Source organism: Geotrypetes seraphini, chromosome 1 (genome assembly GCF_902459505.1).
Source record: "Geotrypetes seraphini chromosome 1, aGeoSer1.1, whole genome shotgun sequence".
NCBI lineage: Eukaryota > Metazoa > Chordata > Amphibia > Gymnophiona > Dermophiidae > Geotrypetes > Geotrypetes seraphini.
In genome coordinates, this window is record NC_047084.1 from 209,671,420 (window position 1) to 209,683,718 (window position 12,299).

General features: G+C 40.5%; 1 protein-coding gene across 9 annotated transcripts in view; it reads right to left on the minus strand.

Annotated features, from left to right (window-relative positions):
• EXOC1 (exocyst complex component 1) overlaps positions 1 to 12,299 on the minus strand; it is a 119,851-nt gene that overhangs the window by 90,227 nt on the left and 17,325 nt on the right. For all 9 annotated transcript variants that reach the window (XM_033944889.1, XM_033944880.1, XM_033944869.1 and 6 more), the window contains exons 5-6: positions 5,142 to 5,329; positions 3,667 to 3,894 (exon numbers count right to left, since the gene is read on the minus strand). In XM_033944889.1, coding sequence (XP_033800780.1) covers positions 3,667 to 3,894; positions 5,142 to 5,329 — 416 coding nt within the window. The remainder of the gene's footprint in view (positions 1 to 3,666; positions 3,895 to 5,141; positions 5,330 to 12,299) is intronic.

Sequence of the window (12,299 nt, forward strand, 5' to 3'; positions counted from 1 at the left end):
CTCCTTTCACCACTGCTGTTCAGTCCCCGCAAACTGTTAGTCCCAACAGGCATACCCTGTTTCACTTAATGTATCATCAGGGGACATTCGAAGAGAACAACTCCAAAAAACAGCTGCTTCACAATGGCAATTCACATGCAGGATGCCTTCATTTCTTTGAAAAATGTCATGACGTACATCTCTTGCATAACCAATCTCTCAATCAAACGTCATAGCGGGTTTTTTTTAGTCAGGCATAACAGCACCACCTATCAGCCTCAGAGGGGGAAGAAACCACCAATTATAGGTTCAATGGCAAGGTTTAGTCTCTTAGGCATAATAGTCTGCAATTTAAATATTCAGCGCTGCTCACATCTCCTCAACTGGGTCCTGTCACCCCAACCTTCATTAATGGGTAACTTTTCCAATGTCACACATCTAAATGTTGAAAAAATATGCTCTTTCTCTTCACAATGCTCAACTAATGGCTCCACCATTTTTCTAGATGCCACACAGTGTCTTTGCTCAGTTACTCGAGTCTTCAACTGCCTTGATGCCTGCCCAATATAAACCTTCGACAGGGACAAACCAAGGTAGTTGAAGACTGTCGCAGACGCTATTATATCAATTTCAAAAAGGCAAGTAATTCTTAAAAAATTGTGCATGCAAATGAGGGTCGCTAAATATGCAGATGCCAATTGCTGGTGATAGCAATCGGCGCATGTGCAGAAAAAACACACAAATAAAAAAAATTAAAAATAGATCCCAAATGGAAGATCGGCAAGAGGGATGCCCACTCCTTCCCGCTGCTGTCGTCAAACAACCCCTTCCCCAAGGCAGCGGGAGGAATGCTGACTCCTTTCTACCACTGCCGTAAAGCAAACCCTCCCAACAGCAAGAACGATGCCCACTCCCTCCTGCCGCCAAGCAAACCAACCCCCAACACCCCCTCCCCCCAGCAGCGGGGGAGATGCCCACTCCCACCTGCAACCAAGCAACCCCCCCCCCCAGACACCCACTCGGCAGTGAGAGAGATGCCCACTCCCTCCCGGATTTTTATGTAAGAAGAGATTTTTGAAAGAGTGTTATTCCTAAAGTTTATGGATATGCTGTTTTCAAATAATTATGCTGAGTGGAGTTTTTCTCTGACCTGTGATTGAGGTATGCCTGCTGGCAAAATGGTGGAAACAATTATAAAAAATACAATTGTGGAACACACAGACAAACATGATTTATGATTTAATAAGACAGAGTCAGCATGTGTTCAGCTGAGAGAGATCTTACCTCACCAATTTGCTTGACTTCTTTGAAGGTGTGAATAAACATGTGGATAAAGGTGAACCGGTTGATGCAGTGTATCCAGATTTTCAGAAAGCTTTTGATAAAGTTCTCATGAGAGGCTCCTGAGAAAATTAAAGAGTCTTGGGATAGGTGGTAAAAGTCAGTTTTGGATTAGGAATTGGTTATAAGATAGAAAACAGAGAGAAGGGTTAAATGTTCATTTTTCTCAATGTAGGAGAGTAAACAGTAAAGTGCCGCAAGAATCTGTACTGGGACCGGTGCTATTTAGCTTATTTATAAATGATCTGGAAATTGGAACGACGAGTGAGGTGATTAAATTTGCAGATGACACTAAACTGTCAAAGTTGTTAAAACTCAAGCGGATTGTGAAAAATTGCAGGCAGACCTTAGGAAATTGGAAGACTGAACGTCCAAGTGATAGATGAAATTTAATGTGGACAAATGCCAAGTGATACACATTGGAAGAATAACCCAAATCATATTTAACAGATGCTAGGGTCTACCTTGGGGGTTAGCGCTCAAGAAAAGGATCTGGGTGTCATTGTAGACAATTCGATGAAACCCTCTGCCCAATGTGTGGCGGCGGCCAAAAAAGCAAACAAGATGCTAGGAATTATTAAAAAAGGGATGGTTAACAAGACTAAGAATATTATAATGCCCCTGTATCACTCCATGGTGCAACCTCATCTGGAGTACTGCACTCAATTCTGGTCTCCTTATCTCAAGAAAGATATAGCGGCACTAGAAAAGGTTCAAAGAAGAGCAACAAAGATGATAAAGGGGATGGAACTCCTCTCGTATGAGGAAAGACTAAAAAGGTTAGAGCTCTTCAGCTTGGAAAAGAGATGGCTGAGGGGAGATATGACTGAAGTCTACAAAATCCTGAGAGGAGTAGAATGGGTACAAGTGGATTGATTTTTCACTCCATCAAAAATTACAAGGACTAGGGGACACTCTATGAAATTACAGGGAAATACTTTTAAAACAAACAGGAGGAAATTTTTTTTCACTCAGAGAATAGTTAAGCTCTGGAATGCATTGCCAGAGGTTCTGGAATCCATTGCCAGAGGAATTCTTGAATCGAATCTGTTTGAACGCGTTGTGAATTCTTGAATAGAATCTGTTTGAACAGGTCATGAAATGACAACTTGTAGAATTCATGAGGAGGTTCTTGAAAATGTAAAATATCCAGAAATGCAAGTCTTTGCAGAGCTGATTAATGTAGGCAGCAAAGGCAAGTCCCTCGGACAGGGAACTGTTAGTGAGAAGTGTGGGGTCAAAAGACTCAGGTTCAGAAAAAGAAACCCCATACTCTGAGTCAGTGGAATCAGAAAAAACCTCTGGAAAAGGACATCTACAAGAAGCCCTGTGACGCTTCTGGTACCGGTCCAATGAGGAGTCCTGAAGAAGATCCCTCTTTCGCTTCAAAACAGATGGTCATCGCGATGAGGAACTCTGATGTCTTGATTTGGAATGATCCATGGAAGAGGAGGTCATACACTGTGCAGTAGCCATTTGATGCCTCAAAGAAGATCATTTAAAAGATGTATAACTTGCAGAAGATTCATCCCTGGAGGGATATCGGCGTCGGGAGATAAGAGAACGACACCTTGGAAGAGATTCTTGAGCAGTATTTCGTTGCTGCAATGGATCGATGGTATCGGTACCATGGAGCCTCAAGGGAGTTGATTGCAGGAGACACATACAATGCAAATTAACAACAATGGCAATCTCCCTGTGGAAGAATTCGTCAAGCTTCTGCTGGAAAGACTGCACCAGCACTGATGGTTCATCAGATGGAAAGATATTCATGCAGGCACGGTGCGGGCAGTCGCAAAGTTTCTTAAACCTTAAAGCAACACTTTTCATACTGTCCATACTGGGCTCCATTGGTGATGTCACCCATATGTGAGAATATGCTGCTGGGATAACTTTATATACAAAAGTTTTAAAAGATCTGATGAATAAACAAACACTTTAGTTTTGTTCCAAGGTTTATATGAAAAGTGTTTGTTTATGCATCAGAACTGAATCCTGGTGCAGCGAATGCGACACAGCCCATAGGATCTGAATGGGCTATGTTGCATTTGCCGCATGAGAATTGCTACCATGGCTTTGTAAGATGGACCCTAGATCTTTTAAAACTTTTGTACCTGTAGTTTCCTTCTGGCCTTGTTGTGCTGCATCGGAAGACAAACTAAAGATAAAGTCTCTGTTAGTTATAAGTCACACATTTTTATTGCTATATCAGCCACTAAGAATCACTTTTATATAGTTACGTAACAATGGAAAACCAGAATTAAATTCAATGCTTTAAATAAAGGTTTTCTACTTGGTGATTTAAAATATTCTCTCCTGGTACAGTGTCTTTGTTGTCATACTTACAACAAGGAATTCAATCTCTGAAAGTAGTCTGCTATTATTTGTATTACTAAGCTGGATGAGATGATTGCTTTCAGAGATCTGATCCATCTGCTCTTTTACACTCTGTAACATTTCCTCATAGCTGCTCAGCTTCAGCTCGATCTGATCTACTTCCTTCAGGGCCTCATCCAACAGCTGCATGAGGATATTCACCTGTTTCTCAGAAGCCATTATTGACTGGATGTTTGCCTACAGAACAAACAATGAATTATTATGCATCCAACCAGAACACTAAATAGGATCCTGTAACATTTTGGATCAAATAAACAGCTTTCTACATTTCCTAATTAAATCTAGGCTGTAACAGGACAAAGTAGTGTAACAATTTTATTTGTTTTTGTTAATTTAGCTTATATCTTTTCAATAATAGTTGAAAGTATATTACACTCATCCTTCAGAAAACTTGCAATCTAAGAGGACCTATTACTAAAGAGCTTTAAGCCCATGTTTAGCGCAGGAAAAACAAAACACATTAATGGCATTTTGTGATATTTTACCCATTAGCTTGCACTAATTTTAAAAATATTTTTGGAGATTCGTACCATCAGCAAAGAATAGAAGTGTTAACCAGCTGGCACATTCATAACAGCACGGACTAACTGCTAATGCTAATGCCCAGGAACACATATCGCCTCCTAAACAGGAGAGGGTAAGGGCTCCCATGTTAACTTTTTACAGGTACCACACGCTAATACGAACATTAGGGCCCAATCTGAATTTTTTTTTTTTTTAAGCATTATACTGTGCTGTGTTATATCTGGGCTTAGGGTATGAAAAAGTCCCATGTCAGAATGTGTTAAGCCCAGATTTCAGCACACTTTAGTAAAAGGGTCCCCAAGTTTGCACCCAAGGCAAAGAAAGGTGTAATAACATAAAGGAGCACTGGTGGGGTTTGAACCCTAGCTTCCATTTCTCAGCCTGGTGCTGTAACCATTAGGTTATTCCTTCACATAACTTGCCTTAAAATGACATGAAGGGTAATTCTTTACATTGGTACTTAAAATAAAGTGCCAATTATGCACATATGTTTTAGAATACAAGCACTTAAGTGCATTACTGGTGCCAATGATCAGCAGTTACGTGCATAAATACTAGGGATATTCTATAACCTACATGCCTAAGTTGCTTGGCACATAATTACATCAGCAGAGCCACGGATTTGTCAGCCTGTTGCACTGACCTGTTTCAAGTGTTGCCCCTATATTTCAGCATTCCAAAGCAGCTTTATTCTAGTGTTCAGGAATGGCTTAGGTGCACCCAGATGCAATTAAAGCGAACTCCATTATGGCCTTTAAATCGAAGTGCCAAGTTATAGAAATAACCCCAGAGGAAGTCTGCAGAAGTTACAGATCAGGTTCAATCAGTCTGAAAATGTGCTACAAGCTTCTTGTGTGGAATATCACGCTATTCTGGTAGCTCCCTTGAAGAATACATACCCCATCCAGCACTTGAAGCTCTCTGGATAACTTCTCTGCAAAAGCTTCAGCATTAGAGATGGCATATTCACAGCCTTCCATCATTATTTCGATGTCCTGCTCCTCCCTGGCATTCAGTTCTTGGTACTCATCCACAACCTCTTCATCTCCTCCTGCCACACTTTGGTTTTCACCACTTGGAACAGACTCTTTAACAGGGGAATATGATTACATTAAGTCTATTTTCTAGGTTACAAAAAAGTGCAAACAAATTAAGCTACTCAAAGTCCGATGAATTATACACTACGAATGAAAACTGAAAACAGAATGGATGAATATACGAGCAGGCTATTAAAAATGATTGAGCATGCACTGTCAGTGCTCCCTCTGAAACCTGGGTTCTAAAACATTTTTCTACAGATACCAAACGGGATTTCAGTGGCACAAATCTAAGTCATTAGCCAATTGTAGATGATACCTAGCAAGTGAATCATTTCATATTTTATTGTCAATTAATGTCTTTTCTAATGTGTTTGTCATTTCTGTGATGCTTAATTAATCAACTGTGACCACCTCTGGGAAAAGGTGACTAAAGCCACCAGAAACAGAAAATTAGGTTTAATGATTTCAGTAAGAGCAAACATTTTATAAATAATAGTCCAAAACCCATATTTTTATATGCAAAAAAATATTTTAAAAAGTTGCTGAAGTTCAAACATGTAACTTTTGCAACTTCTCATGGACCCATGACAAAAAAAATTGGCCAAACTCAATATTTAGGATCTGCTGCTTTAGTTACCCAGAGACAGTCACAATTAGTTAATTAAAAGAAAAATCCTTTCCTTTTCTGTAGGATGTCTGTCTGAGCTAGTCTTCTTGACTACTCTTGTTTTATTTAAGTCCACAAATCCATCTCAGTTCACTATGGCAATAACAAGGCTTAAACAATGGATGGGCAAGAGGGGAAGCTGTTCAGGGGACATAAACACCTTTGGGAGAAAAAATAACTGTAATACAAGTGTAAACTGGCAATAGATGAATTGCTAGGAGGAGTGTCATCATTCTTCTACCATTCAGCAAGGAAAGAGATGAAGCAAGAATAAAAAAGAATCACAATAGAGGAGACCTGAGGGACGTGGAGCAAGGATCACAGTTGAGGAACAAGTATGCTTCCTCTACCCATGTGCTAAATTGCTTTGCTACACCTCTGGACAATGTTTTAATGCGTTTTAGATGTGATCCACTTAGAATGTAGGTGGAATAGAAATGCTTAAATACACACATATAACAAATATAGAGAGTTAGGGATTTGTTAGTGTGTATTCGACTCATTAGCGGACTTCTAAAGATGTATTATTGTTAAATTGATTTTTAACACACATTAATCTATGAAGAAGGAAGAGGCGATACCTGTATGCACCTTTACTAAAGACTTTAGCTTGGCTGAGCAATTTCCCTGATGAAGCTATGGCGAAACGGGGGACCTGTTGGGAATCTCTTTCTGTGGAGTTGGCTAATCTAAATGCAGAGGTGGTCACTGACCGTGAAGATTTTTGTGCATGCTCCAAGCTTTAGAGCTCTGCTACCCTCTGTTCAGCACCATGATGCAATGGACCCCAGACGGATTAGTTTTTTGTCCTGTGTATTTTGCTACTCATGAAATATGGTGTTTTGAAAAATTTAAAACAAGTTAATAGAACTGATGGAGTTTTTCTGACCTGGGATGTGTTTTCTTGTTTCAACATTTTAGTTGAAACAGGTTAATCTGTGGGATATCAAATGCTGTCTATATCCCCGATGCCATGAAGATCTTTTCTCCATCTTTAAGTCTGACTATTGTGGTTTGACTAATTTTGAATTTTGTCCTCATCATGGTTTGCTTTTTTATTGGATGGTTTTTGTGATGAGATGAACATAACTTAAGTCAACCTATGTGTGTTTCTTAAAACAAATGTGTGAAACAAAAAAGTAAGAAAGAATTATATGAAAATTGGGGGAATAAAGATCCAAAAACTGAAAATTCTTCTCTGTACAGCTCCCTATTATTTATTTATTTCAATTTCTATCCCGTTGTCCCCAAAGAGCCCAGAACAGGTTACAGGTTTAATATACTTAGTATAGAGTTAACAGGTTACAATTTACACTAGATTAGCCATAATTTCAGTACATGTTTCCAATATACGTTTTTTCTAGCTAGACATATACAATTTACTGGTTATAATTTACCCTGGTTATTCTATAGTGCAAGTTTTCAAGTACAAGTTTTATCCTAATTTACAAGGAGATAGTTTATAGGTTGGATTTGCTTTCCTAGAATATTGTTGACATTTTTCTGGGTTTTGATTCTGTGGATTCCCTAAATACCAAAAGATATCTGTTTCGTTTGTTAATGGGACCGAGGGTGGGCCAGGTTGTAATGGGAATTTTATTAGTGGATTTTCATAATTTTATTTTTAAGAGGTTTTATATTTTTCCTGCTGTTAGGTCCACTGTAACATGCATTGTTTGAGCTTGCCTACAAAATCTATTTATCAATATTACCACATACAACTTGAAACAAGGAACTGATAACACAAAGCAGCACAGTAAAAATTCTGAATGCAGTGGGGGAAACATGACTAGCTGATAAAATACAAGTCCTTACTAGTTAGAAAACCACAAGTTTTGGTTGGCCAGAAATTCAATGCAAGAATCTGTTTTTCCTTGCTTTTGGCAATATTCCTTTGTCTTGAATGTTTGCGATACATGTTACCAACTTACTCTTACCAGTGCACCACTGAAAAGGAAAAGTGGCTTATGGGATGGCTCATGAGTTAGTGTCTGTTAGTTTTGCACAACTACATGCAATTGAACAATGAGGAAGAGCAAAGAAAGTAACACAGAACCCTCGCAAAAACTTGGCTAATACAGAAGACAATGGTAAGTTATTAAACCGTGATTATCTTAACTTTGTCCTGAAACAGTAAAGGCTTTTGCAAAACAAAGGCCTCTGTTGGGAAATTTAAGGAAGATTAAGGGGCTCATAATCAAAATGAAAATACGTCCAAAATCTCGCCTAAAACAGCACTTGTACGATCAAAAAGGCAAGTCATCCAAGTGCTGATAATCGAAACGGGTTTTAGATATATCTAAAAACAGCTTAGCCCTTTTCAGTGCTGCTGTACGCCCAGAGCTGAAAATGGCATTTTAGGAGGAGTGGTGAGGGCGGGATTTGGGCGGGACGTGGGCTGACCTAGACTTAGTCGTACTGCAAGTATAACCGAAAGTTTAACAAGACTGCCTAGACGGAACTTGTATGTTGTGACTTAGGCAATATAAAAACAGTTCTAAGTGCCCAGAAGGTATCCAAAGTGACAAGATAATCACTGCAGACACAAAGTACAGACCCCCACAATCTGCCCCAGTGATCATTGACCCCCCACAACACCATAAAACTCAGAATAAAATCGTACATACCTGCCTCCAGAACATCAGCACCTGGCATAGGAAAGCCTAGTAGAGCAGCACAGAGATGGCTTAAGTAGTCTGGGGCTAACCATGACCTATAAGGGAGTTCTGGTGAGATGTTTATGTGGCACCCTTTTTGTGAAGTTCGAAGCAGAGCCCTGTAAGGTGCCCCACTACTGTGTTGCCATGTCTGAGTGTCCAGTCCATCACTTTGCTGGCCCCGCCCACATCCAAAAGGTCTTGTTCTAGGCGATTTTTACTTGGACGAATGTTTGGATGAGAATGGGGTATAAAGATAGATGACTTAGCGGTCTGGACATATAATAAAACGATTCTCAGGGAAAAAAATATTTTGGACGTTTTTTTCGAGAATGGACTTTAGACACTGCTGACTTTGAGCGACTAGTGACTTAGGCCCAAAACGGACTTAGACATATTTTTTTATTATGCCCCTCTAGGGGTTTTGTAAGGATTCTGTGTTAGTTTTGCACATACTATGACAAGAATGAACCTCAGTAATAAACCAGATATGCTGGATATGATCTCAAATTCCTAAATTTACTACTAATGCATGTGCATGCGAACATAACTCTTTAGTTCACTATGGATTTCTATAATTCAGCTTAATGGTTAAAAATAGCATTGTAGTCTATATGAATCTAAAATCCTCTGGCTGTTTCTAGGTTCTACTTTTTCTTTCTATATTGCTCTAGAAAAATGTAACCCCCCCATCTTACAAAACCCACAAGAAGTTTTTAACACTGGATGGCATGTTGAATGCTCTGCGCTGCTCCAATGCTCATAGGAACTCTATGATTGGCCAGGAGCACGGGATGGCGCTAAAACCCTCTTGCATGTTTTTGTGAAAGGGGAGGGAGGTAAATTTTTTGGTGGTAAATTAATACCCTTTATTTAATTCTATTTATAGACACCTATTTTAATCCACATTTATGGTCTTGCTGTCTTAATTCAAAGCCTTTCATTTTTTCCTGTCTTTACTTGAATTCAAGTTCTAGGAAGCAGGAACTATCCATTATGTGTCTGTATAGCACTGCATACATTAGGTATATGTTATACAAATGCTTAATTGTAAGAAATCAAAACCCTGCTATTTAAGAAATTCATCCAAATGTACTAACCCCTTTTTCTTTCCCCCCTCTCTCCCCCTCCCAGTATCCTCCCTTCAAAATTGTTTCAGACCTAACGCTCTTAATTGTACTCATCTTCCTGGAAACGTCTAGCTATCTTCTTAATGTATTAGGCCCAATGTCTTTAATTGTATCCCTCATCCTGGAAATGTCCAGTTATCTTTTGATGTAATCTGCTTAGAACTGCAAGGTAGAGGCGGAATAGAAGTCATTAATGTAATGTAATATCTCTACATATAGTGCCGATATATACATGTATATAGATATGCTCAAGCAGTGGGGTTTGTCTCTTGGCAATGAGCAGAGTTCAGACACATGGATAGGGCAGCCATGTGGGCTAGTAGTTGGCTGCGGCTTTAGTAAGTACACAGACAATTAAGTAAGGTTTAGTAAGGTTTGACAGACTGCAATTAAGCATGGTATCTGGTAGCACAGGCCATTTTCCATGCTGTCCAGAAAGGAAAGCAAGCAGTTGTAGGAGAAACATGATCTCCATGCAACAGAGGTGACTGGATCTGAGAGAAGGGTGATAAAATAACTCCCTAAAGTGTTCTCCCTAGAGCCTTTTAGCCGGGCGCTCTGCCCGGCTAATTTAGATGACCGCCAGGCTGTCATCTTGGTCGCGAATCCTGCTGCTGCCGCCGCTGCTCAAACATTTTTTTTTTTTAAAAAAAACACCCTTTCACCGGCTTGGGGATTACCCGGGCTGACTCGACACAGCCTGAAGAACCGCCGGAAGTTCAACGTTTGACTCTCACTTCTGCCTGACTTTTTTTCTTTTTAAAGCGCCAGGAAGCGACTTGAATCCATGCTCTAGGGTTCTAAAGGTAACAATGTGCATGCCGGCTTCCCTTATTCCCCTCTGAAACCAGAAGTTACGTCACGAGGGGGGGAGGGAAGAGAAAGGAAGCCGGCATGCAGTGTTACCTTTAGAGTCCTGGAGCATGGGTTTAATTCACTACAGGTTAAGGCAGGAGATAGGGAAGTAACGAGAGAAGCTTACAACTAGCTGCTCTTGCTTGCTTCGGGCCTTCCTCGCTGCCGGGTCCTGCCTACTTTCTGTTTCCGCAAAGGCAGGACCCGGCAGCGAGGAAGGCCCGAAGCAAGCAAGAGCAGCTAGTTGAAAGCTTCCCTCGTTGCTTCCCTATCTCCTGCCTTAGTCTGTAGCGAATTGTAAATGCTGCACTGCGGGGGGGGGGGGAATAAATGCTGCACTGTGGCCAATTGGAGGGGGGGAAGAGAAATGCTGCTGCAGCACTCAATTGGGGAGAAAGAGGGAAGGAGAGAGATGCCAAGACCATGGGAGGGACAGGAAAGGAGATACCAGACCATGGAGGGACAGATGTCAAGGCATATGGGGGGGGGGGAGAGACAGATGCCAGACCAGGAGAAAGGAAGGAAGGAGAGGAGATGCCAGATAATGGAGGGGGTGATGGAAGGAGAATAAAGAAATGACAGGGCATGGAGAGTGAAGGGAAACTAAGGAGACAAATGCCAGACCAGAGGAAAAGGAAGGAGAGGAGATGCCAGAGCAAGGAGGGAGAGGGAGAGATAGGAGAGGAAAGACATGGGAGAGAAGGGAAGGAGATAGAGATGCCAGACCATGGGGTGGAATGAGAAGGAAGGAAGGAAAGGAGAAGAGAGATGCCAGAGTATAGGGGAGGGGAAGGAGACAGAAAAATGGAGAGGAGGTGAAACTGAAATGAATCATGTACAAAGGAGAGAAAGGGCACATGATATACAGTTTATTGAAGGACATAAAAAGAGGGAAGATGCCGTATGGAAGAGAGAGAGAGGGTAGATATTGGATGTAAAAGGCAGAGAGGGTGAACAGTGGATACAAGGGGCAGGGAGAGGGTGGACAGTAGATGGAAGGGGTGAGTAAAGAGAGAGAGGGCAGAGGCTGGGTGGAACGGGCAAAGAGAGAGGGCAGATGTTGCATGGAAGGGAGAGAGGACAAACGCTGTATAGAAAGAAGAGAGCGAAGAGAAGATGATTGAAGCATGAACGACAAAAGGTAGAAAAATTTTTTTGTTGCTTTACGTAGAATCAAGTACTATTGTAACTGTATTGATAAAAGTTTATAAATAGGAAATGGAAATAAGGCAATTTTTTGGGACTAAACCCCTTTCCTCAGGTCAGGACAGGATACCATAACAGCAGTATACTGTACTGTCTTGAAGAAAGATTTGGCCTCTGAAAGCTAATTGAAAAAATGGATTAGTCCAATAAAATGGTATTTTCTTATTTCTCACTTCTATTTGTTAATTTGTAAAGTGGCGATTGTTATGTATCAGTTTTTTTCAAATTTGCATCTACTGCCTTTATATTTTGCACAGCATTAGGGGCCATGTGTCACTGTTTCTGTGATGTTGCATTGTATGCAGAGTCTGGTTTCTTGGCATTTCAGTTTAACTTTTATCTACATATTTCTATTTTTAGTTTGTGATTATTCCATATTGGGCGAGGGTGTTTCTGTGTTCTTTGTATATGAAAAGGACGTGGTTTTCTGTTAGCATCGACTGTACAGGATCAATTGACGGTGCAGGATCTGGCTTGTTTAGTTTTACAATGCTTGTGTTGG